General features: G+C 38.8%; 1 protein-coding gene across 2 annotated transcripts in view; it reads right to left on the reverse strand.

Moving 5' to 3' along the window:
- LOC129731324 (galactosylgalactosylxylosylprotein 3-beta-glucuronosyltransferase P) overlaps positions 1-27,044 on the reverse strand; it is a 137,760-nt gene that overhangs the window by 13,660 nt on the left and 97,056 nt on the right. For both annotated transcript variants that reach the window (XM_055691220.1, XM_055691219.1), the window contains one exon: positions 7,383-8,043. In XM_055691220.1, coding sequence (XP_055547195.1) covers positions 7,383-7,847 — 465 coding nt within the window. In that variant the 5' untranslated portion in view covers positions 7,848-8,043. The remainder of the gene's footprint in view (positions 1-7,382; positions 8,044-27,044) is intronic.

The raw sequence follows: 27,044 nt of genomic DNA on the forward strand, positions 1-27,044 counted from the left end.
ATTCCGGGAATACCCATTTTGGATGGTGTTTGACCATTTCACGCTGCATGCCAAAAGCTGGAAGCCACTATCTTGGATTTCCAAATGGCGGAAGAGATTACTACTAGATTAGATTGGGTATCATCCCGATTAACGAAACACACATATTTGACCATTATAAGCTGTTTTACAGAAACCGCAAGTCGCTAGATCGGAATTCTGGAGTTTATTTCTGATTTATGAGCATCATCCCGATTCTAAGAATACTCATATTGGATAGCATTCGGTCTATTTTTCCAGAAACTGAAGTCGCCATCTTGGATTTCAAAATGATTTCTGCAAAGGATTATCCGTCATCGGGCATTTGCCCTTTTTAGGCTGTATTCGAGAAACCGAAAACCACCATGCAGGATTTTAAAATGGCGTCTGGGGATCAACCGGGTTTTAAAACTACTACTTCGTTGTACACCGTGTTCAATATATTCGAATACAAGTTTTCGAGTGTTTATCATTCCCGTTCTTTTCGTATATTATATGAAAGTCTTGGTGAGAGTTCTTACTCTATGTGTGCACTCACAAATGCGCATGGTGTTGTTTGTCTGCCAGTTGTGTTTTGTTTTTGATGCGCAATGAAGCAATTTCGGGAAGTCGTAGTTAAGCGGTTATGGGCCATCGCCCTGGACCACCCTCCCAAAGTAGGCAGTGTATGTAAATGTTGAAATGCGAAAATAAAACGAGAACTGAAAAATTTGGTTTAGACAAATATAGCTCTGAAGCAACGGAGAGTGGTTACGATATTAGCCTTTGTAGATTTACGTCATCCCAGTAGTTTGATTGGATAAAACACCATACCAGAGACAAGGAGATTGCGGGTTTAAGTCCCGCCTGGAAGAGATATATTTTTTCCTTCCGTTCTCGTTCCTTTTGGCATTTCAAAAATTACATACAGGCATAGCTTTGCATGAACTTAAAGTGTAGTCGTAGAACGAGCAAAATGACATTGGTTGGTAAATTGATCTAATTAATGTATTTGGAGAAGCAAGATTGTTAAGAATGTTAGCTTTTTGGCAATTACACAAATTGCTTTAGTTCTCTACGGCAATTGATATTGAAAACCAGCAATGGGAAACAATTTAAAAAATTGTATCAAAAAACAGCCCTATCCCTACCCTAACGTAAAATCCTGCGCACGACTTTGTGTCTCAGCACAGCATTATTAGTTTCTGTAATTAAGGTAAGTCAAGCATTGACTTCCTTGCCAGGAAAATGCAACTGGGGTTTTCAGCAAAGCTTGTACATGTATATACATATAACCGATATAAAACTACAACTTACGACAACCAATTGGTTTAGTCTGACATCTCGCAGCCGGAAGATTCTTGTTTTTTTTTCTTTTTCATTCGCTCACAATCAGTGAGTGACACACTGACAGGGCCAGAATTACGAACTGACTCAATTCCTAAGGTAAAACTATACTACTCAACAATATCTTCATAAAATTTCATGAGCTGTCACCTACCGAGAATTTGTCCACTGGTACACTCCAACTGTGCCGTCCAGCAGCAGCAAAGCGGCGTGAAAGCCATTTCGCACGCGTTGCACTTGCGGATGCTGTATTTAGCGAAAGAACGAGTGTTATCATTCCACTTCCGCTTTCCAGCTCGTTTACTTTTATGAAACGTTGATTGCTATAGTGCAACACTTCACAGTTTGTGAACCCGGAGTAGGGGTGGAACGGAGGCACTTTCTTGCAAGGCAGGCTACGGACTTACGGTAGACTTTTCTTTTCTTGTTCTCTCCACTAGCTTTCGCTTTGGGATTACTATTTGTGCCAGATTTATGAACTGTGAAGCATAAACTTTCCATGTTAATTCCAGAAGATTTTGTTTTTGCTGTTCCGAGTCCGTTGCCATCCTGGAATGCGGCGGGGAAAAGTTTCCTTCACAGGAGAAAGCAAAAGTTTCCAACGGCGGGGGCCGATGGCTCGTAAATAGAGCTCTAGCGGGAAATTCACATTTACTCTTATTAGCGCTAAGCTGTTCGTAGGACTTTTTATATTTTTTTAAATTTTATCAAATAAATGTTTACTAGTGAAATAAAATATTGAAGCCATGATATTATTGTCCTCAAACGAACCAAAATAACAAGAAAAATGAATAGTTGTTAAACTTATATAATTCATGGGCTTCATCATCGGTTTTTCTCAGCAGGCTGCCAAAGTACTCTGATGCTTCTTATTTCGAAGAAAATCATAAATTAACAAAAAAGGAACTAAAATACTAAGCCTTCCAAATTAGTTTCAAAAGCAAGACAACTTCCCGTAACTTTTCCTAATGAGAACAAACAAAATCAACGTTGTAACTACGGCACTGGATAAAATTATACTCTTGATTTAAAACAATTTTCAGTTTAGAAAAATGTTTCGTTCATGTTTAAGCACAATTTTTATACACCCAACGCAAACGGGGAACATTTTATTACTTTAGGGCAATTTTTTATTACTTTTGTATGTGTTTCTGTAGGAGAACATACAGCCAAGCACCGCAATGCATGTGTTAGCAAGACTTCACTCGCTGCATTTGTATTGATGCATCGGTCTGGTTCATTTTTGTTCCCTCCATCCACACATAATCAGAATCTCAAACATCAACCTCAAATGTCTAATCAAAAACACTTTCGTTTCGTCCCCTAGTGTTTACTTGAAATGGAAATATATAATACTGTCTGACCAGAGTTGCCGAAGTTGTGAATATTGTTCTGGATGGGCACGAGTTTTGTATTTTTTAAAACAGGTCCAAATGAGTTTCCATTAACCAATGATTATGTGCTGTAGATAGTTTGCAAGAAAGCGAATGTTTTTGTTTTTCTCTAACGCAGTTTACAGATCGTGATGTCATTTTAAGGCGCATTTCAAGTCTTTGAAATCATCAACGTTTGCATACTCTATGACGGGGAAAATGCTGCTTGGCAGCTCTTGTCATATTTTTTCACTACTCCGTATGCATACAACGAGCGAACACACGCAAAAAAAAAACAATATCGCACGCTTAGCCTTGGGGCTAATAGCGGTCTCGATCAACTAGATTAGTTGAGAGATTTCGTTATCGATATTGTTTTTGGCACATTTTGCATGTGTAGGATAAGTACAACGATACACCGTGCCCCAGTGCTGAGTCGAGAAAATTTCCAGCTCGAAAAGATCCTCGACTCGATCGGGAATCGAACCCGATATCACAACTGTGTGGGAGAGCTAGCCGACCGACATCGCTAACCACAGAACCACGGGGACCAGCGAACACACGCACACCGGATGAATTGTAGATTGAAGAAACTTATAAGGCCTCTGCCAGGCTGAACGCCAACACGAGTGATGGGGCGAGATTTTTACCGTAAGCTAATGAACAGCTTTCCTTACGGCTGTTTATTTACCTGCGGCAAGAATCTCACCCGATCGCTCGTGTTGGCATTCAGCCTAGCACAGGCCTAACATGTGCAACATATGCGACTGTGTGTGGTTTTTTTTTACTTGAGACGGAAAGGGAGCATTTTTCGACAGAAAAAATTTTGTATGTGGTTGAAACGACCATTATTAGATAGTCGCACTCCCGTAACACGTGCTAAATATATGACAGTATGTGTTGTTACTTGACTGGGGAAGAATTTTATTGCCTTTTAAGTAATGGATTTGTTACCTAAAAGGGAATTTTGCGTTATTGCTTCTAAAGTAATAAGGAAAAGTTTTGCGTGTAGTAGTATTGTACTCTCATTAGTCTTTGTCAGTAGTAAGTTTCTGTTGATTTTTTGCTGGAATTTTTAACATTTCCAAAAAAAATTTCCTTTGCAGTAGCGAGACAGTTCGTGGCGCATTTTTTACGTATATTGGTGGATTTACTATGGACTAGTTTGCAGTCTAAAAGTATTCAGTAATGTGAAAGTTCAGAGCTCTTTTTTCGAATAAATTCAATCATCTGTAACCATAATAAAAAATCTATACTTCTCATCACAGCTATATTTTACGGTTATCTGTTGCAACTAAGACGAAATGCTGAGTCTGGTCTGAACCGAGCATTCTCGAAGCGGTTGGTGACAATGTTGAAAGAAGAGCAAAAAAAAAATAACAATTGGATGACAGATTCCTAAAAACCATCGTTTGGATCCACCTACGCTCTAGCGTTTCCATCCAGTTGGCTTAATTTGGAAAAACGGGGAGATTGAGAAAACAAAAAAACATTGCGACATAGACAATCAAGCGAAAATCTGCAGATCATCAAAGAAAAAAGTCAAGAACTTTATTTGACGCTTCATTTGGGCTATCCTATTTTATAACCATACTGAACGTTTTCCCCAACCAAAAAGTGCTTCAAAAGATATAAATTATAATTTTGGAGCAACCACCGTGGTTTAGCATGAACAAATTGCAGACGTTGACGTTGACTGACGTTGTTAACATTAGGATTGCCTCAGTTTGAAGCGTGAAATCCTACCATTATCCAGACAACAATTTTGCACCGACTTTTTGGCCGCCCAAGATTGCTATCGCTGGATACGAAACGCCTCTCGAATTGTGTTCTTTGCCAATTTCAACCGACAACATTTTGAATACTCCGGACGGGTCGTATGTGTGCTCCGCTTCGGTTGCAGTGAATGAATCCTGTAGTCAAAGGAATCATGATAACCCGCAGCACCGACCGCCCATCCACTCAAAACGCAAAGCACATACTTCACATTATCGAAACGGTAAACATCGCACATATTTTGCATAGTAATTTTCCGACCGATCGGCAGGCACAACGAGGCTCCTGCCTCGTTCTAACGTACGGATAAGTTTTTCCAACCGGAGAATGTGAGGGTGGTCCTTTTTATTCCATAGCAGATGACCCGCGGGACCACCAAAAGCTGCCTGAACGGTCCCGTCCTATCAAAAAGCTGTTCTTTGTGGATGAGCATCATTTTTGTTAGTCTCGGATTGCACCACCCGTCACTAGCAGCACCGCAGCGGTTCTCCTGTGGGATGCGGTGCAAACCCCACAGAATGATGAATGTAGGGAAGGCTGGAGAGTTACCCCATAGCACAGTGGGGAATCGCTGGCCATCAGCCAAAAAAAATTTTTTTCGTTAGCTGTTTCATAATATTTTTCCTTTATTGCTATAACATTCAAGTGTCTAAATCCAAAATTTGGACGCAATATCATAAAATCTGAATTTTTTATGACTTTTCAAAGCTTGGCGAACTGACGGTTTTTGTCTTTTTCTTGAAAAAAAGTACATTACTTTGAAACGCTCTGTAGCTTCAATGATAGCTTGGATTTTTTTGACGTCAAAGGAAAAGTTGTTGTTAATAATGTGCAAAACAAACCCTTTTCATTTGATATTGTAAAATTTGGTCATAGTAGGCCTGACACTAGAAAAAATTAAAAAAAAGTGATTTTTTGTAAAAAAGTAGCTTAAAAGTTTAGTTGCCGCAGTTTGCCACGGTTGTGACTACATTCAAAATTTAGGTAAAAATGTAAGCTTTCAAATGCATACTGTCTGCTGCTGCGCAAAACTGCGCAAATTGTCACTTTAGTGAAAAAAGCGATAGCAGATTTTTTTAGTTTTTATTTTTGAAGTTGAAATTTCATCCAGGATTAATTTTAATCATAACCATGATACCCCATTAATGAAAATTTATGATATCGTACTCAATACGTAAGGATAAAATATAAATTTGAGCAAAAATCTCAAAATTTATCAATGAAAAGTGATAAAATAAGTGTTAAACAAGAAAACAGTAAACAAATCTGAAATTTTAATTATCTCAAACTTTATCACTTTCTGCAAATTTAAAACAATACTAAAAACATTCAGCCCTTTTCAATTTATGATCATGAAATTCGTTAAACTGATTGAAGTGTCAAATATTAGCAGCAAATTCATACTATCAAACTCCGGCCAACAATAGTCCGTTTGAAGATTGCTTTTGCTTCGCACTCGTTTGCATACAAAAGTAAAGCACACATTTTGCTTTATGAGAAAAAAACAAAGAACAGTCGTCGCCCTCCGCATCTTTATGTATTCATTTAGAACGTTGTGTCATTCCAGTGTCTTAGTTTTCAAATTCATAAATTCGTTGAATTTTATTATGGAGCCTTCAACTTCAGCGGCACCACCTAATTCAATGTCTAGTAAGTTGTCAATTCATGGTGTTATACATGTATTTAAATGTCCTCTTTCAACCATAGAAACCGGATTAGGAAGATAACATACATATGAAACAATGAAACATCGAAAATTACCATAAGAAATGAAAATTGCAGCGAAAGACATTTTTCCTGCTGATAAGTATAATGAACTTCAAATTTTCTGGAAACAATTCAACACGAGATTTAAGTGATCACAGCGAAAGATGATGATGCTGTTGATGATTTTTTTCAATTTGTAATTAGTTTGTATTACTTATGTTTTTTTAGTTTATTTAAAAAATATATATATTTAGGCAAAATTTGTTTAGTTCGAGGGGTCGTCCATAAATTACGTTTTTTTTTTTCAATGAGAAGGACGCCCGTTGGCACTACTTGTGGTCAAAGATAATATAATTCTATAAAAAAGGAAAAAAGGACCAAACAAATATTAAAATTGGCTTTCGTGCTTTATGGACGGCCCCAAACAAAAAATGGATGCAAAATTCGTGTTCAGCGCCCCAAAATTATGTAAATACCAAGTTTTTGTCGCATTTATCGACACTTTTTTTGCTTGGCCAGCCTTTGTATGGAGTCGCCCCACTGTGCATAGCCATATGAAACCCACTTGAGTTCCGTTTCTGGTTTGGTGGGAGCCTGTTTGAGCTGTGGTTTTCCATGGATTGTCGGACCAAAACGGATGCTATCGGAAATAAGGAAGTGGTTGAGCGATTAGCGTCGATGATGGCTAGTTTTCATAAACAAACTACCCACGCGAGCAGTCCCACATCTCGCATGTTTTGTGGTAGAATTTTGGTTTGAAGCTGGTTTGTAATAATGATTTAACGAGAAAATTCTTAAAATATGTCAATGAGTTAAGAAAAATTTTAGAAAAGCAAGCTTGAAAACTATGTTGAGGATTTACAAACTCAGTTAGGGTTGCATTTAAAGAAATAAAGAAACCCAAAAAGAACTAACAAAAAATTGGTCGCAAACAGTTGGAGGTGCGCTCATTGTGAAAACTAAAATCATCAGATGTCAAATTTGTTAAAAACATTGGTAAGCTTAAATAATATTATAAAAAGTTTCAGATTCCTGTGAGTTGTGAGAAATTTTTCAGCAGGTTTTTTTTTCTAAATTTCTACTGTTTTCCACAGTTGTTTAAATTTTTTTAGTATGCCTGAAAAAAACCTAGTATAATAAATATATAATATGATATGTCTTCTTTTAAAAAGGTACACTTACTTCATTACTTCTAGTTGATTGTTCATGGGGTACCGAGTCGAAACTCGTCGCTACAGTGGTGGTGGTGGTGGTTGTGGACGTAGTAGTGCTGGTACTCGTGCTTGTGCTCGTTGTGGTACTAGCGGTGCTAGTACTAATACTGGTGCTGCTACTACTGCTGCTTCCTAGTGTGGTTGTTGTACGATCCGTCGATTTCGTTCCCGGTCCGGGGCGGACGTCATTGAACGTGAGACTCCGGGATCGAATTTTGTCGACTATGGCTCCCGGACCTCGGTCGACACCCGCTAGGTCGATCAGTGCCTCAGCTACGGCGGGCGCTTGGTCGATGGTTCCAAGGCCATTTCCACCAACTATGGCAGCCGACGAGGAGCTAACAAAATTTGCTATTGAGATCTGGTTTTGACACAGAATTACGAAAACCGAACTGATCAGCAGGGTCAGGTACAGTTTGTAGGATTTTATCATCTTTCTACGGAATGGCGAAACGATGCCGTGGTGGCGTCTGGCAGGCGTTGCAGGTCAGTGGATGTAGCACCACAGACACGCGGACCAAGCGATAGGTAAATATGTTACTAAAAGCGCGATTTGCTCAGTTGCAAGGTCCTTCCGAGGGTGGCCTGTCGGGGCAGGTTATTCTGCAGCTGACTTCAGACATCGAGATCTACAATGAGACAAAACAAAAATATATCCTATGAAATATAACACAGATAATATTTATTACATCATTAAAAGCTGTTATTCAATTAAACATTGAGCAAACCACAGTCGAATATCGTAAAACCCAATTCATCTATCTATATTATTCATGCAAACCAGGCACCGCAAACTAATGCTCTCTTATTCTGTTGCTCGATAAAGCATTTTTGCCCCTGCAGCAGGAATGTGTCGTCCTTTTGATGGGAATGTGGCATCTTAATTGATGTAGAAAAGCATTCCACATTTGATTGCGCTTAAATATTTCATCCCAAGCACAGGCGAATTCCTAGTCTTCGCATTTATGGAGAACCTCCACCGTCGCCACCGCATCGGTAGCAAGCTGTCAACACTAAAAGGCTCAGATCAAACAGCATAGCAGCAGTGTTGAACGACGTTGGTGATAAAGCATAAACTCCATCGATTTATCCGATTAGGCGTAGAGAAATGCTTACCTGGTTCGTATACGGATCATATTTTGCAATCCAGTATATTCCATCATTTTCCGCTCCAGTTAGCTTTCCATAGTTTCATAATTTTGCCTCCAACAGAATACCAGAAGGTGGGCGGAAGGAAAACCCGTGGTGGGACAACATTATCCAATCATCTTCTGTTGGGTAATACTATGGGATGAAATATTTTGCTCGAGCTAGGCAAAATTGGCAAAAGCTCTTATCCGCAGCTTCGATCGGATACGTACAATATAAACGGAGATGGTTCGGAAGGTGGTACGGTTTATGTTCCAACGGCATCAAACGTGGCAGACCTGATGGATGGGTTAAGACCATCCCGACGGATGTCGGATTGCGAGAAATGAAATATGCACTCGGGAAGTGTATATAGCAATATATTACGAAACATTATGCCGCTTTTGGGTGGTTACACTAACTGCCATGAACGGGTACAGGAAACAGAAGACCCAACCTGTGCCTGTGGTATAAAACTAGAACTAGCACAGAGAACGACGCCCCAGCCAAAGGAAACACCGCTAGTCTGTCTACGGTTGCCGTTTGTTTCCGTGTGGAATAGGTGCATGTTTGATCAAACGGAAAGGAGTTCGAATTCTCGTAACTCCGAGACAGATCTATGATGTATGTCAAAGAGAATGTAGATTGAAAGATTAAATAGCAAGCAGATGGTAGAGAGCAGTATTTCGGGAAATTAACCAACTAAAAGCGGTGAGTAAGTATGTATTTGAACTTTGCGAATCGTGAATTATAGAGTGAAATGCAATGCATGCTAATTTCACACAACTTTTGCTTTAATTTCAAAGAACAAATGTGTGAAGTGCATACCACAACATTTGTGCAATGAAAACGTTGAAATAGATTAAAGTCTGAATGTTTGTCATAACGGATGACAAATAAAATTTTGAAACTCCGGAAAAACGATGAAAGCAGATAGGACCTTTTGAAATGTTTATCTAGATTTAGTGGTAGTGATGGGAATATAGAAAGGTATGGAGATGGTTTGAATCTCGGATTTAAAGTGCTTCTTTATTGTTGACAGTGATGACGTAAAAGTCAAAAAACAATGCCCAAAAATCAATGTTCGGTACTTTTTTTCAAAAAATTTTCACAGGTTATGACAGTTTACTGCTGAAAATGCCTACCTGCGTCGTTAAACAATGCGGAACACAATTCCAAATGGCATTTTCTTGTTTTTGGAGATCTACGTCACAACCCCAATACGTGTTTCTGTTTACCTTTTTTTCATTACTAATACAGACAAATGTCTTCTTCTTCCTCAGCTTTATATACCTCATTGGTAGTGGTGCTGTGTTCGATTTCCCGTCAACTCGACCAGATGTTGACAGCACCCTTTTAGAATATATTGAAACTTTGTTGATGTGTAGGCCTTTCTAAACGAAGAAACTTTGCAAATTTTGTTTTCAAAAATTCATCTGGATCAACGTTTGAAAAGTGTCAAAGTATCTGATTATGACAAGAGATCTCCATCCAAAGTTGTCATGGTTGATTTCTAGGGAATTCTCTGAACTTTCATTTAAAAATAGTGAACAATTAAAAAATTGAATTTGCGAGTTTACACTGAAAATAAAAGTCATAGAATCTTGGAAATCGTTCATCCCAGATTGTTTTCAAAATAAGCCTTCCCCTCAGTATGTGAAAAGAGAGGAGAAAAAATTCACCGCGCACTTCCCTTCCAGTATGTGCCGGCGTGTAGCAAATGCTTTCACCTACACTGCTTCTTTCTCACTCCAAAGTGTCTCAACCAGCTTACAGAGAGACAAACACACTTCCAGCTCACCCCACATCTGATAGAAACAAGAGGGGTGAATCACTCTACAGAGAAAACGCAGAAGTGCACAACAGTGTCAACTGGCGAGTAGTCCGGAAGGTGAAAAAAAAACCTACGAACGAACTCCACCAGAGTAAATTCGACCGGCACGAGCGGCACGAGGAACGCAGTCTATTTTTTTTCTCCCAATTTCTTTTCCTCTTCTGCCATGCTCAAGAAATCAACTGTGAAACACACCGCAGATAGCTCTGCAGTGTAATTATTGTGCGTGAAGTCCACACGTGTGAGAAAGTACACCATAGTTTATTGTCTCGCAAGAGAGAGATTTCAGATTTCATCGCAGTGCGTTCAGGTTGCTCAACAGAAAAAATCACTTGTCGCTCTCTTCTAGCATGAGCGTATTGATTTGCTCTTTAGTGCGACGGCAGTTGTCTCCGCAGTGCAAGATGTTCTCCTGCACTCTAGAGGTTTACTGAGGAGAAAAAACAAGCATGCCAGTCGCTTTCAATTGAAAAGCTTTTGTATCATTTTCGAGCACTTCGTGAGTCACATGACACCCAGTCGAAAGCTCTTGCTGTGATTCTGACAACTGAAGGGCTTAAAATTGATACAAACGCTTTTCAATCGAAAGCGAAGATTATCACCATCACTCTCACATGACGATTCTCAATTGAAAATGACAATGAGCGCTGACGGAGACAGAAGGCTTCCATACAGTGCTTCACGCATATATATGGAGGAAATACTGAACGGAACTTGCGTAACGTATTTATTGGATGCCATTGTCGTTCTAACTAAACTACGGTTCGCGGTATTAGAAAACTACCAACAAACGACGCGATGCGGTGCTAATTTCAATTGAGACGCTGAAGGAAAAGAAAGAGTCACTCTCTCCGTCACTATCTCCGTCGATTGAAATAGTCATTAGCAGGGTTGCCAATGTTACAGTTTGAACTGGATTCCCCCAGTTTTTTTTTTCAAGTGATCCAGTCAAACATTTTTTTCGCAAAATCTTCCAGTTTTTTCAGATATTTGCCAGTTTTATCCAGTTTTTCATCCCCTGAAGCGCCGATTGATTTTCGGAAATATTTTTTAAAACGTAAATTTTGTAGATTGATAAATTATTGTGTTAACACTATTTTTAGTATTCCATCTTCTCGCGCGAAACACGGTCAAATTAAACTGCATGACAAGGTTGAGATAAAACCAAACAAATAGAATTTATAGAATGAAGTCAGAAATAATTGAAATTCAAACTTTTAAACTTCACTGATGTAACGGAAGAAGAGATAGATTGATTGCGATGATTTAAATTTTGCTGTTGATAGAGGAGTTTTTTCAGTTCATAATTTAACAAAATGTAAGCCCGAAACAAAATAGTTCTGATTAAAATGAGTAATTTTTTGCGAAGAGTTATCTCTTTAGTTGCTGTATAAAAAACTGACACTGGATTCAGTCTCCATAACAAAAAACCACTCTCACAATCATTTTTTTGCTTTTGTTAATTTATTTGAAATCCAGTTTTCTTCAGCCTTTTTCCAGTTAAATCGAAAATTTCATTGGCAACTCTGGTCATTAGTTTCATTTGAAACGATCCGAAGAACAACAGACGGAAAAGAGAGAAAGAAGTGAATCGTTGACAGTAGCCGAAAGGAATCAAGTGAAAATGAAAATGAAACTGTTCGAATCGAAATGACAGTGCGAGTATATCAGTTTCATTGTTTTGTTTCGAAAATGTTAAGCCCTGCCCAGAACTGTACTGAACAAATCAAAGAGGGCAGTCTTAAAGAAAAAGTAGTTAAAGAGGTTGCTCATAAGACGCGACCGCAAGGTCAACGTAGAATTACAACAGTAGGTCATATGTCATGGTATTTTTTGCGGTAGGTTCGGAAATATACTCGATTGAGGTTAATCAATGTAATGATGTGAAGCGATAAATTTCAGTACTAATAAGTAACTTTGAAGAGAAGCGTTGTTCAATTGAATTGAAGTCATTCGCAAATAATTAAGTTGCTGGAACACAGATGTCGGTAGAGTACCACTTCACTGTCAAAATATAACAGTTTGAATCGAACTGAATCCTGCTCAATGGGGGTAATTTCGGGTATTTTTTTTTATTTTAATCCGAGCCAAAAATTTATTTTTGTTGCTTCAATTGCAAAATGGGGTTGTCCTGAAAAGGACAGTTGGTTTTATTTTTTACAAAGCCGGGGATTAATTGAATTATGCCTTCTTCCCCGGGAAAGAAACAGCTTGAGTATTCGGCAGAACACTCCCTTGGGCAATAGTGACAATAGTTGGACAGGTTAGATCTCTGAAGTCGTCTGATATTTTCAAAAGAAATCCTAGCTGAAGATTGGCTTTGTCGATGATATTAGAATAATGCAGCTCGAATGAGAGTTGGTAGTCCAGCAGAACGCCAAGATCTCTGACTTCATCACATCGTTCAAGCGCCGGATCACTGGTGTAGCGTGGGGGGGCTAACTCTCACAATTTTTGATAGCGAATGATTTCACTGCTACCTGTTGGGGGTGACATCCAAATTTTCCGCCCGACCAAATTTTCCGTAAGACGTAGTTGTAGAGAATTTCGAGTTGCCGATATGAGATCAGCATTCCGATACGCTCAAGTTCAGGAAGTTTGACTTGCATCAATGAAGGAAGTTATTCAGTAACTTTTGGAGTTCCCTACAGTCGACTTCATTTCGTATAATAATGAAGACTTTATGCATGAATGAGTATTCCACCATTCGCAAGAAGTATCGTCTCATCATTTAAAAATTGTACAAACAGCAGTGGGCCCAGATTGCTTCCTTGAGACACACCAGAGGAAGGGATAAAACTGCCTGGTACAGTTGATCCGACTTTCATTTTAAAAGGTTGCTCAAGTAATAATGAAGCAAATTGCATTTATCGGAAACTCCTAGACGATGTAGTTTTTTTCTGTATGGACTTCCTCACTACGACCAGAATCGTTGATGTATTGTGAGATATGCCCGGGTGTATCCCGCACTTCTATTATTAGCAAAACCGTTATTGAAAAGTGGCATGCTTATTATTTTTCTTTTTTTTTTTCATCAAGTAATGTGATTTTACGCTTTCTTTTCCACGCTTACTGTTCTACTATAGAGAGGCTCGTTACTCTTGTCAAATATCACCAATTTTAATTACCTGGAGCAGTTTCGTCGTGCGTCCTTCTGGCCAGTTTTATTGATAAGAGGGACTTATTTTTTGTTAAGAGAAAGTCACGCAAAGGTATTTGTGGATTTCAGCGTAAAGGAAGGGTAACTGGTGGGGAGCCTGAGAATAAACCCATGCTTGAATCCTCTTTTGACATCAAATGCCCTGGTTCTACTAAGATTCGAACCCACGACCATTCGCTTGACAAAGCGGACTTTGCAACCTTGAGGCTAAGCAGCTTCCCTGACGATGAAAAATGAGGGAATATGATACCTGCCAGTAGAGTGCTCTGTTATAGGTGAATCAAAATATTTTTACAGTCAAAATGGTTTGTTTGATTGGCATAGTGTCTTTGGCAAACTTGTAGATAAAATTTATAAAAATATACGCTGTAAAACAAATAAAAAATTTTTTTTTTTTCAAAATATTTTTTTCAAATTTTTCCACGATCGAATAGTTTTAATGTTTAGGTAGTCTTTTGTAGTTTTCATAAGAAAATAATAGTTTTTATAAGAAAATAATAGTTTTCATAAGAAAATAATAATTTTTTAGCTTTTATAAGAAATTACAAATATTTTTTAATAAATGAGCTTTTTTAGATAGGGTATCGAACGTCTTCGTCAGTGGTTTTCTTCGGCCCCATTTTGCATAAGATTGCTGCAGAAAAACTGCCGAAGAAACCACTGACGAAGACGTTCGATACCCAAAATAATGTTTATTTTTTCTTTCAACTTTTTTCCAAAACAAATATCTTTTTTAGAGAGTGTATTTATTTCGAAGAGACAAAATTACTATCTTCAACTTTACAGAGGCCGTCACACCGATCAAACAAACCGTTTTGGTTTTAAAAATATTTGTTATCAAACCCAACACAGCATTTTTTGATAGCTCCTCAAAAATGTGTCGCATTCGAAGAAACTAAAGCAGTAGCACGAATTGGCATATTATATCCATAGAAACGTCTATGCAAAGTTTCAGCCAAATCGAAAATAACAATTAAAAAAATTATTAAAACTGGAACTTTTTTGTGTGCAACTGCTTATTTGCGTGTACAGGTCAGACTCGATTATATACAGTCTTCAATTTGTTTCAATGTACAAGCCAAGGAATCCAGAATAATATTATTTTCGACCGAAAGTGTTGCCAGACAGATTATCTTTCTATTCAAAAACTAAATGTGCATTTTTCGGAAAATGCAGCCAATTTAATTTTAATTGTAATAGTTTCAACATATTTCTCGAAATATTTAACGTCAGAAACACTTGTCATCTCGAGGTAATAATGAATATTAAAAATTTCAAACCATTTTCGTAAAAATGTTATATTATATATAACATTTTTACGAAAATGGTTTGAAATTTTTAATATTCATTATTACCAAGTGTTTCTTACATAAAATTTTCCAAGGAACACAATGAAACCATTAAATTAAAAAAAAATTAACTACTTTTGCCGAAAAATACAAATTTAGTTTTTATATACAAAAGTTATCTACCTAGCAACACTTCTGGTTAAAAATATTATTTACTCTGGATTTCTTGGTTTATTTTCTTCAAAATTCACCTACCAGTATTTTTCGGGCGTCTTACGTCTATAAAATGTAAAAAAAAGAACAAAAAGGTTTTGACAAAAAATTTGTTGCAAGGGTTTTTTTCTATTTTAAAGAATCATGTCACTTTTGTTTGACCCTTTGAAGCTTTTTTTCTCTATTCTGATGACAAATTAGTATCATTTCTGTATTTGTTCTCTCTGCGTTTAACAGTGTATGTCTGATAAATTAAGGATAGTTATATTTTTTTATTTTATAGTCATATTTTGTTATTCGAAGTTTAATTTGGGATCATTTTGCTGTTAAAAGTGTTATTTTTTTGTTGTTCTGTGCTCGATGTGGTCTTTGTTTTTTGTAACTTTCAGAGTTCGTCACTCTGACATAAAATTATCCTTTTCAGCTTTGCCTCTCACTGAACATTATTTTCGCTATTCTGATTCAATTTGGAGTCAATCTTTTTTTGACGTAGAATTTCATCTTACGGTGACATTCTGGAATAGGGGTGCAATTTGAAATACCGAAAACATCAAGAAGGTCACGAAAATTGTTCAATTTCAAATGCTAATAATTCAGTCAGTTTTCAACGGATTTCCGTCATTCTTGCAGTAGTCGATTGGAACATTAGCTAACCGACTACTGACATGCGAAAAATTGTGTAATTTATGGAAAAACCGGGTATATGGTGACTTCTGGTTTCTTGTAAACGGCTTAAAATATCCGAATACGGTTTTCGTCCGGCATCCTTAAGACTTGACCGGCCCACCGCAACCTACTGACTTTCGCCAGGTGTGCAATAAGGGGTTATCTCTAAGCAGCGCGTGCAGCTCATGGTTCATGCACTGTCACCATTATTCGTCGTTCGTCTGTACTCTATGGTTGAGAGTCCGCTGCACCTTCTGTTCGAAAACTCCAAGAACCCTTCCACCGGAAGCGTCCTTGTATCGATTCCGTAGAGACAACCGGTCGTGTCAGGTACATCGTCAACTTTTCGCTTCGTCGCACTAGACTCGATCGAAGTAGCCATGTCCGAGCCAATATCCGCACCGCAATTGGTGCGTACGTTCTTATGACTGAGAAGAACGGGCCGTCGATGAGAACATGGTCAATTTGGTTTGTTGTACGTTGGTCAGGTAATCTCCAGGTGGTTGTCCCTTTGGGAAATAAAGGTACTTCTGACTGCCAGTCTGCGGGGAGCTGCGAAGTTGACGTATCGCTGGCCGTTGTCATTCATTACGATGTGCAGGCTGTGCGGACCGATCACCGGTTTATATATGTCTTCCCTACACATCTGAGCATTCATGCCCTCAATGACGATCTCGATACGATGTCTCTACGAGAGCAGCTATCGTAGAGTTCGAAGTGGGAGGGTTCTAGCTGATCCAGCAGAATCCGGTCCGCACCCGAGGCGTTTAGCGATTTACTGTTACATGTACCGAGCTTCTACTCGTCGTCCTTATTTCGTCGGCATTGCCGATTGTTCCGGTTCGTTTTCAATTCTTGATTGTTCGTAGTATGTTTATTTTAGCACGCTGCTCAACTAGAGCTTCGATGCCTAGTCTCGCGACGAGGCTGCCGCCTTGAATATAGCTGGCGAGACACCGCATTTCATAGTTTAACCGTCCCTTTCGGATCAGTCGCTGTTTGAGCCGCCCCTATCCTGGGGAACAGACGCTCAAACAAGCTGCTCTCCAAGGAAAACAACTACCCGTTCCCTGTCAGCATACGATCAAGTTTCCACCGGTTCACTGATCTTCCCTTGGTTGCTCGTACTCCAGTCGGTACAATGTGGAAGTAGGGATGTTTCATTATGCCTTGGACCACACTGGGGTCTATTTTATGCCAACTAGTACGGGTGTACTGCTGGTACGCACTGCCCAGCCGTTTACCAAACCTAGCTCTCCTCAATATCGAATTAGTGTTGCTGAAAGAGGTTAGCGTTGACACTGTGGCCAAGACATTCAGTACATCTTTGAAGACATAATACCGATTGAAGTGATTTTTTCTACTTTTACGACACCATTTTATGCGTTATTAAATAAGCATTTAATTTTAATTCTTTTTTCTCTTTTCTTATATGAAATGTATGAAAACTAGCCCCCCCCCCCCCTAGAAATTTTCCTTAGTTGTGCCCATGCATAAAACGATTTCTTCATCAAAAAGGAACAACTGTTCAAAGTTTCGACGAAATCGGAGATGATCTATCAGCATCCATTTGCGAAGTAGCGTGGACTGCCTCTTCATTACTCTTCTCATCTTCAAGTAAAATAATTTTCATTTTCAACCTTTTCTGAGCTCAGTTTGGTTTATTTCCTGATCGTTTGTTAATCTTTTATAGTTTATTTTAGGATAATTTTCTGATTGAATATTCTGGTTTTTGAAAAATTTAGGAGTCTCAAAAACTACTGGATATATTACAATCATTATTTTACTGTTCAACGTTAAGCCATTTTATTCATTGTACAATAGACGTCTCCCGGTAGGAACCACATCTAATCTTTTTTAATTAGAACATCGAAGTAGAGCAGAAGCTTCGTAGAAAATCTTCCTACCCTCAACAGCAAGTCTCTTAATCACGACTTTCCGGGGTGATTCGAAATAGCAGACTCATTATGGCAGACTGTAAACGACGCTCGGTCTAATTTCTCCGCTTCCTAGTGCGGTCAGTATTGTTCCCCCTGGTGCCACACTGGCAACGGGAAAAACTAGTATCTACGTGAAACATGACCGCCGTGCATTCTTTTCAACAATCATTATCGTAATCTTAATGGATTATTGCTCAGCCGGCTAACAATAGCGGCACCGACGGTTCCGAATTCCGAACAATGTACCTCCGTATTGTTGTGGGTACCAAACGTGCTAGACAGAAATAAATTGGTTTGTGGAAATGACTACCGATGGACTAGTAGATTAAATTGTTTACTAGTACTGGTTGCGTAGTTTGATCAGTTTTGAAAGTAGAATAGTTTCCGATGTTATTGGAAATGGTTCCTTAGTTATGAATGGTTTGTATAATAAAATCGTACTAACTCATATACAAAATAAAATCTAATACTGCTTAAAACATATTTTGCTGTTTATTTTTCACTGTACACTCAATGCATGAAAATTTTCAAATTAGAGTCATTCTGACAACAACGGCAATCCACTAAGCAACACGAAAACCAGCCAGTGCAAGAACATTTAAAGCATCGTCTTCCGGCGTCTTCACTGAAATGCCAATTTAGACTAGCATCGTCGCTAGTGTGGCATTTTGTCCCAGTTCCCAGTAACTCTAGCAGTGCCAACTTGAGTTCTTCTCTAGTTCAGTTTCCGATGCGCTCGTAGGTGATGTCGATACCCACATAAGAAATCGACCTAACCAAATTGTAAATTAATGGCACGACATGGCAGTTCGACAACACACGACTATCACTACAAGTGGTAGGAATGTGGTATGTAGTGCAGAAAACGTGCTTCGAGAGTATGACCGCATGCAAGCGGAACGGTCCAATGTTCCTACGATATGTACTACACAAACTTTGTGCGGTTTCCTACTCTGGTGCCCACACCCAGGACACCGTTGATAGTACCCACAGGAAGCTGCCTGTGTCTCGAGTAGCTTTACCAGCCGAACGAAATACGGAACGGCGGTGGCAATGCGGAAGCCAGGTCAGAAACCTCGCTCGTAAAACGCGAGGCGGATGTTGTTCACACGTCCTCCGGTTTTCTTCTATTTATGTACATCATCCAGTCCGGCAAGTTTTCCCAAGACTTCGAAACTGCGCGCCGCCGTCGGTCGGTGTGGAGGTTAAGTGGCCATAGACACCACGGGGCGAGGAAAAACTCTTCTCATCCCGAACGTGACACAGTGCCGGGCGATGGTGAAGATGCTGATAAAACGCGGCTCCTTCTCGGTATGCAGTGCACTTGGGCGACGTTTGAACTTAAAATAGCGCAAAGTGTTTGCATGATCATTAGGGACCGGGAGCGGCCTTAGAGCGTTTCGCCTTACTTATAATCGCTAATTAAATCAAACTTATTCATTCTGAATTCAGGAATCGGGAAAATGCGAACCAGTCTTCCTATACGCAAATAGATATTAATTTGTGTATTAATTTACTCGAGCCATTTGTCACTACCTGTCGAGACGATCTGCGTTTGTAGGTAACTCATAGAATAGGGTGGAAAAATTTCTCAATGAAATACGTAAAACGCCTTAAAGAGGAAATTAGTATCAGACCTAATGCGAGTACCATGATGGATTGCATGTTTTGTCTCGAATTTTTAGGAAAAGATTTACAATGTTTTGACATTTGGCATGATCATCGAGTCCACGAAGCAATAAGAGTTCGGGTTTACCATAGACTGAGAAGAATAGAAAACTTTACAGCAAGGATGGAAATAATCACTCATGCTCATTTTTTCTCAAGCCGATAGCTCATTTAACAAGCACAATTCTGAACAACTTTTTGTTACGAACTTGAAGTTCTCAAGAAGTACTACAACATTGTCGAAGAGAGTATTGCTGGCACTCAAACACCGGAGCTGTGAGAGCCCATTCTCGCAAATTATCGTGAAAATTATCAGGATCGCGATAATTATCACGATAATTTCTTTAAATGAGCTCCCACGGCTCCGGTATTCGAGTACGAGCAATACTCACTTCGACAAAATTGTAGCACTACTTGAGGACTTCGAGGTTCGTCATACAAAGTTGTTCAAGAATGTGCTTATCAGATGAGCTGTCGGCTTGAGAAAAAAATGAGCGCGAGTGATAATTTCCTTCCTTGCTTTACAGGTTATTATTTTTCTAGGGAGGGGGTTGTCTGACAAAGCATTGCAACCCATATGGAAAATTTTGAAGATCTATACAAAAGGAAAGACGTTCGAAAATATACGCGCTACGTAATTAACGAACGCTTCTGGTTGATTCACGAAATAAAATAAATAAAAAGGAGTGCAAAAAGTCTAAAATATATGAAAAATTTAAACACAAATAAATAAAAAAGAAATATATAAAAATTAAAAAATAGAGGAAAAACATAAAAATAAATAAACAAAATGAAAAAATTAATGATTAACTACTTTGCATTTTGTGGTTGCGTAGATAATTTTATAACTGATTGCTGCAAATAGTAGGACTTTAACGAAAAATTATGTGATTCAAACTCACTGGCTCAGCCAAAAAATATTAATTATGTTTGTTAATGCCATTTATTGACAACATGGGAAATTTTCGATTTAGTTCTGAATGATTTACTGTGATATTTAAATTCAACATGAGGTGATTTATTTCTAATTACATATTTCTAAGTACAAATGAAAATTTGATTCGCTATACTGCCAGTCACACACGCTATATAGCTAGCCACGCACGTTCTAGATATGCATACAAACGCTATATAGCTACACGCAAAACTTTTCCTTATTACTTTAGAAGCAATAGCGCAAAATTACCTTTTAGGTAACAAATCCATTACTAAAAAGTAATAAAATTCTTCCCCAGTCAAGTAACAACACATACTGTCATATATTTAGCACGTGTTATGAGAGTACGGCTATCTAATAATGGTCGTTTCAACCACATGCAACGTTTTTTCTGTCGAAAAATGCTCCCTCTCCACCTCAAGTCAAAAAAATCACACACCGTCGCATAAGTTGCACATGTTACAAGTTTTTTCAATCTCCAATTCATCCGGTGGGCGTGTATTAGTTCGCTCGTTGTATGTATACGGAGCAGCGAAAAAATATGACAAGAGCTGCCAAGCAACATTTTCCCCGTCATAGAGTATGCAAACGTTGATGATTTCAAAGACCTGAAATGCGCTTTAAAATGACATCACGATCTGTAAACTGCGTTAGAGAAAAATAAAAACATTCGCTTTCTTGCAAGCTATTTACAGCACATAATCGTTGGTTCATGGAAACTCATTTGGACCTGTTTGAATACACAAAACTCGCAACTTCGCAACTTCGGCAACTCTGGTCAGACAGTGTTACATATTTCCATTTCAAGTAAACACAGGGGGACGAAACGAAAGTGTTTCTAATTGGACATTTGAGGTTGACGGTTGAGATTCTGATTGTGTGTGGATGAAGGGAGACAAAAATGAACCAGATCGTTGCATCAATACAAATGCAGCGAGTGAAGTCTTGCCAACACATGCATTTCGGTGCTTGGCTGTATGTTCTCCTGCAGAAACACATACAAGCGTGTGGCCGTCATAATTTTCATTACTTTTTGTTTGTTACTATTTGTGTATAATGCGCAGTCATAAGACACAAAAAGTAATAAAAAATTGCCCAAAAGTAATAAAATATTCCCCGTTTGCGTTGGGTGTAGCCAAACACGCCAAAGACATCTAGCCACTCACGCTAGCGACATACACAGACACGCTATGGCTATGCACACGCTATAGACATGTACAGACACGCTATATAGCTAGCCACGCACGCTAGTCACACACGCTATATAGCTAGCGATACACGTTATAGATATTCACACACGTTATATATGTGCACACTAGGCTGTCCCAAAATTGCATGATGTCTGGAAACCCGAGGGCTCACCCTTAAAATGAAAGTTTAGGGTGTCAGAAAAAATCTTTATAAGGGCGAAAACTTTAGGAAATGATGTTTAAGGGGTCCACAAGCGGGATATTTGATAAAAGTCAGGTTCTTGAACATGTTTTTTTTAAAACAATCTAACACTTCAAATTTTGATAAATCTTTATGTCTTATTATTTCTAATGGATTCTTTAGGGTTCAAACTATAAGTCAGATTTTTGTTCAGAGCTGTTCAGGGTCCCAATCATGCATTATGTATTTTTGAATTATCGAAAAAGTTGATTTTTTTTTAAATTTCCAGCATTCCATCGTTTGAAGTGGGTACCGTACATTGAGCCTTATAAAGTTCAATACCGTCAAAAGATGGAAATTTAGTGGGGAATAACTTTGCCGAAGACACAATATGGCTATCTTTAACCCCAACAAAGTTATTCGTGATTTACTGCGAAGAAATCACTGTTTTTATGGTTATTTGCAATCATCAGTAGTGTATTCCCCTTCTCTTCGTCACCGTTAAAGAGCTACATTTCCTCTTCGCTTCAATGTAATCAGTTCGTGAGTTCCAGCTGGTAGGATCTTCATTCAAGAAACCGCTCTCTAGCCCTAAAATTTGAAAAAAGATCATGGATCTTTCGGTTACATACTCGGCCAGACCTTTTTTGGCCGAGTACTTTCTAACTCTGGTTAATGAGCTTCCATTACTCCGCTTTTTCAAATTTTCTACCATTTTCCGTTTTGTTTCCTCATCTACTCGATCACTAAATAAAGAGAGACTTACATTGAGCTCTGTTAAGTACCAAAGGTGCTTCTCGAACTTTCTGGAAGTGTTTTGGCTTAGCTCTTTATCCTCAAAATTTTGCAAGGACTGCATAAACCTCAAGTCGTTCACTGGTGCATCTGTTGCCACTGGACATTCATACCACCCTTTCACGTAAATTTTCACAACAAACAGCACAAATCTGTGAAGCTGGACATTATCTGTCTCGAATTGATCCCAGAAAAGGTATACTTGAGACCATATATCGCCCGAGCCATCCACCTGGCGTTATGTAGGGCACCAGGGCGCCGAAATTTCACTGGATCGCCTTCTCCAAGGCACAATAATGAATGCTGCAGAAGTTCTTGATAGTCCTCGCGTATGAATTATCATCGAGATTCCAGCGTTTCAAGCTTTTAAAAACTTGTTCTGCTACGACTTTTCCTGTACCGTGTTCTATAAATTCGCAACTGATGATTTGATCAACAGAATCTAAACCCGTCACGACAACAGCTAACTTTTCAGTTTTTTTGCGATTGAACAACAATTGCTTGGAATCAAAATGAACGACCAAAGACTTCTCTTTTGGAAACTTATCCTGAATTTCTTTAGCAATCTCTTGGCGGGCCTGGAGAATAGAAAGATATATCAAACATCAATATTATAAATCTGTGCAGGCAAACAAGAAAACGCAAAGCAGTGTTTTCTGTGAAGAGTAGATTAGCTTAAACTTAGTTCTTGTGGATTGATATCAAAGGCAACAGCTGTGACTGCTAATACCCCAACAGCCCCACGGTTAAAGATTCGGTTTCGGTCAATATTTTCGATAAAAGCGTTTGTTAGTGGTTGTAGTCTTTTACTTCGTCGGACCTGGCTTGTATCTTCCACGACTAGTTCTCGGACGTTTATATTCGACCTTGTTGATTTGTTCTCAATTTTTCGTGTTTTCTTTTCACGACACTATTCACAGGTAACCGGTACATTTGTTTGGATGGCTTTCGGGAACACACACGGAATTTTATTATGTTTCTGATAGTTCCAGAACTCCACGCGGATCGCATCGTGTTGTAATTCGCTTTCGATATTTTCTACGCTGATGTTGAAAAATTCACTCATCTGTATCTCACTCGATTTCAACCTTTCTAATGATCTTGAGTCCCGCTTCTTATAGACCTTCTTTAGTCTTTGCCATGATGCTATAAGCTTGGTAACTCGTCTAACAACGTTCCGCTTGAGCTGATGCGGGAAACCAGCCCGATCCCAAATTGCCATTGCCTCGGTAGACACATTCTGAACACTTTGTCCCTTCGATGATTTCTGATTTTCCAGGTGGTACCGGAAGTTACTGATGATCTCAAGCTGCGACGGAAAATGATTTTTGGGCAGGTTCTTTCTTGCTATGCCGGACATCAGATCGTATTTGAGCTTCGTTTTCGGCGACATGATAAGTTATTGTTCTATTTCCCGTGACTTCTAGAGATTAACTGATAATGAAATATTTGTCGGAGACGGAGTGTATTTGTTCACTACCTCCTAAACTTTCTCATTTCTCTGTAGAGAGCTGAGTAATGAGAGCACGCATACGTAAATAGCCTTTGTTCAACGATCCCTGGATCGTGGGACGAAAAATATTGCTATTGTTTCATTGTATCTACCAAGGAGTTAGTTTAATAACGATTGCAATAAAGCAGACTTGCAACCTATTGTTCCCTATGCGGTGTATAAAAAATGTACAAGTACTTTGCTATGAATAGGCGTAATCATTTGTGCGGTTTAGTGGTGGGTCGTAGCAATTTTGGTTAATGTGTTGTCGAATACTAGATTTTAAATAATTATTCATAAAGTTCGGCAGTAAATATATAAGTAGTAAATCACGAATAACTTTGTTGGGGTTAAGGATAGCCATATTGTGTCTTCGGCAAAGTTATTCCCCACTAAATTTCCCATCTTTTGACGGTATTGAACTTTATATGGCTCAATGTACGGTACCCACTTCAAACGATTGAATGCTGGAATTTTTTAAAATATCAACTTTTTCGATAATTTAAAAATACATAATGCATGCTTGGGACCCTGAACAGCTCTGAACAAAAATTTGGCTTATAGTTTGAACCCTAAAGAATCCATTAGAAATAATAAGACATAACGATTCATTGAAATTTGAAGTGTTAGATTGTTTTAAAAAAAACATGTTCAAAAACCTGACTTTTTTCAAATATCCCGCTTGTGCACCCCTTAAACATCATTTCCTAAAGTTTTCGCCCTTCTAAAGATTTTTTCTGACACCCTAAACTTTCATTTTAAGGGTGAGCCCGCATGTTTCCAGACATCATGCAATTTTGGGACAGCCTAGTGCACACACTCTATATACACAACACATGCCCGCTGGATGATGGTGACTTCTCGAATCACCTGGCGGTGCGATTCTCGTTCAGTTTTTGGCTGTATTCACCCAACGATACCTGAGTTGGATTACCGCTGGTAGGATCCAACTCAGATCGAAGGGGAGCCGAACTAAAAAAGCTAGGAACTACAGTTGACCACTACCACCTGCCGCTGCTACTGTTTGCCGCTGCTGCTCGCTGCTAGTAAACTGAGCTTGCTTAAGGAGAAGCAGTCTCTTATATAGCACAACGATTGCATTCCCGACTAACTAGATACTCCATTCTGTCGTCCTTTTTAGGGAAAGGCAGCAAGCGACCAATCAAAGGTCGACATTTGCGTTTAGACAAGGTTCAACAATTTTCAATAGTACAATAGTTCGAACAATCAGATTACAATTTTCTGCATTTGGACGGGTGCTTAGATGATTTTTCAATCGATTACTGCAAAAATGATGGAAATCGATTGGATATTGACTGAGTTGAAATCGTTTGAAATTGGACAATTTTCGTGACGCTTTCGATGGTTTCGGTTTTCGAAATTGGATCCCTGTATTGAAGTTGGACCCCTGTATATGTTGCTGTAAGACGTATTCTACGTCAAAAAGAAACTGAGTATTGAACAATGAAAGTGGTGGAGCTCTTGGTATCTACTTTCATCCGACACGAAAAGAATTTAATTATAGACCGTTCCGATGATTATAAATACACTCACGATCAACCGTCATTTCAAATAACGTGCAGTATTCAACCAAACGTTGGCTGCGTCCTGTTGTTTACATCCAAAAAAAAACTGACGCTGTCATTTTTTCTAACATTTAGTGCGAAATTTTGAAAATGCGTGGCCTTTCAACCGAGCAAAGAAAGCGAATTGTGCACAAATGGGGCACCGTGAGTGGCCTTTCTATAAGAAAATTAGCCAGAGAAGAAGGTATAAGTGTCGGAGCAGTTCAAACCGCATTTCGGAAGTATTGTGAAGAGTGCACATTTACTGATGCCCCAAGACGTGGTAGAAAACCCGGGCCTGTTGATCCCACAATGGACAAAAAGGTTAAGGAATACTACAAGCGGCATCCTTCAGTATCAGTACGAGATGTGGCGTGCCAAGGGAAGAATGGGTCTGCAGACCCGTCGGAAGCAGAAGCAGCCAAAACGAAATCCAAAACAAGCTGAATCTGTGAAACCGAGAGCTCGGAAACTTTATGACAAACTTCTGACCAAAAAAATGGGGTGTGTTATCATGGATGACGAAACCTACAGAAAACTGGACTAGAAGACTCTGCCAGGACCGCAATTTTATACATCACCGAAGGGAAAGGATGTCCCTGGACCAGTGAAAGCCATTTACACCGAAAAATTCGGCAAGAAGGTAATAGTTTGGCAGGCCATTTGTGAATGTGGGAAAATATCTCGTCCATTCATTACGAATGACACAATGAATGGTAAAATTTACGTGAAAGAGTGTTTGCAGAAAAGGTTGTTACCCATGGTTAAGCAGCATAACAATCCTCCAATCTTTTGGCCCGATCTTGCTTTCTGCCATTACTCTAAGGATGCACTAGGGTGGTATAAAACAAATAATGTCACATGTGTCCCAAAGGAGATGAATCCTCCAAACTGCCCTGAAATTCTCCCTATTGAAACTTTTTGGGCTTTGACCAAGGCAAAGCTGAGGAAATATGTCAAACCAGCGGACAATGTTGAAAAATTTAAATAAGATTGGCTTAAAGTGGTAAAAATGGTCGAAGAACACACTGTGCAAAAGCTTATGAGTAGTGTTAAGAGAAAAGTTAGAGAACTCGCGTATCCTACGAAAAATAATCCCAACTTGAATTAAAACTGGAAAGAAAACACTTATTATCTATATTTCAGAATAAAATGACCCGAAAAATCCTATATTTTTTGTTTTATTCAAGAAAGAAGATGTATTTATAATTTCCGGAACAGTCTTGCTTGTGATTGGTTAGCCACTACTTTCCTAAAAGATTTATGATTCTTTTTTTCAGTGGTATGCAATTGAAAACATAAGCTAACTGTTACACAAAAAGTTCGCAGAAACCTTCACTTAGGTGACATCCATAAATTACGTAACGCAAAAACAATTTTTGGACCCCTACCCTCCATATGTAACGCAACATAACGCCAACGCCTACCCCCTCATAAAAATTACGTAACGCAAAGCAAATTCTTCTACAAATTTGCTTAATAAAAAGGCGAATTTTTAGAGAGTCTCTCCAGCGGCTTTTTGTTACGTAACGTTGATCTTACCGTTTAATAGGAGTAACATAAAATGCATGT

Source organism: Wyeomyia smithii, chromosome 3, assembly GCF_029784165.1.
Source record: "Wyeomyia smithii strain HCP4-BCI-WySm-NY-G18 chromosome 3, ASM2978416v1, whole genome shotgun sequence".
In the NCBI taxonomy this organism is placed as follows: domain Eukaryota; kingdom Metazoa; phylum Arthropoda; class Insecta; order Diptera; family Culicidae; genus Wyeomyia; species Wyeomyia smithii.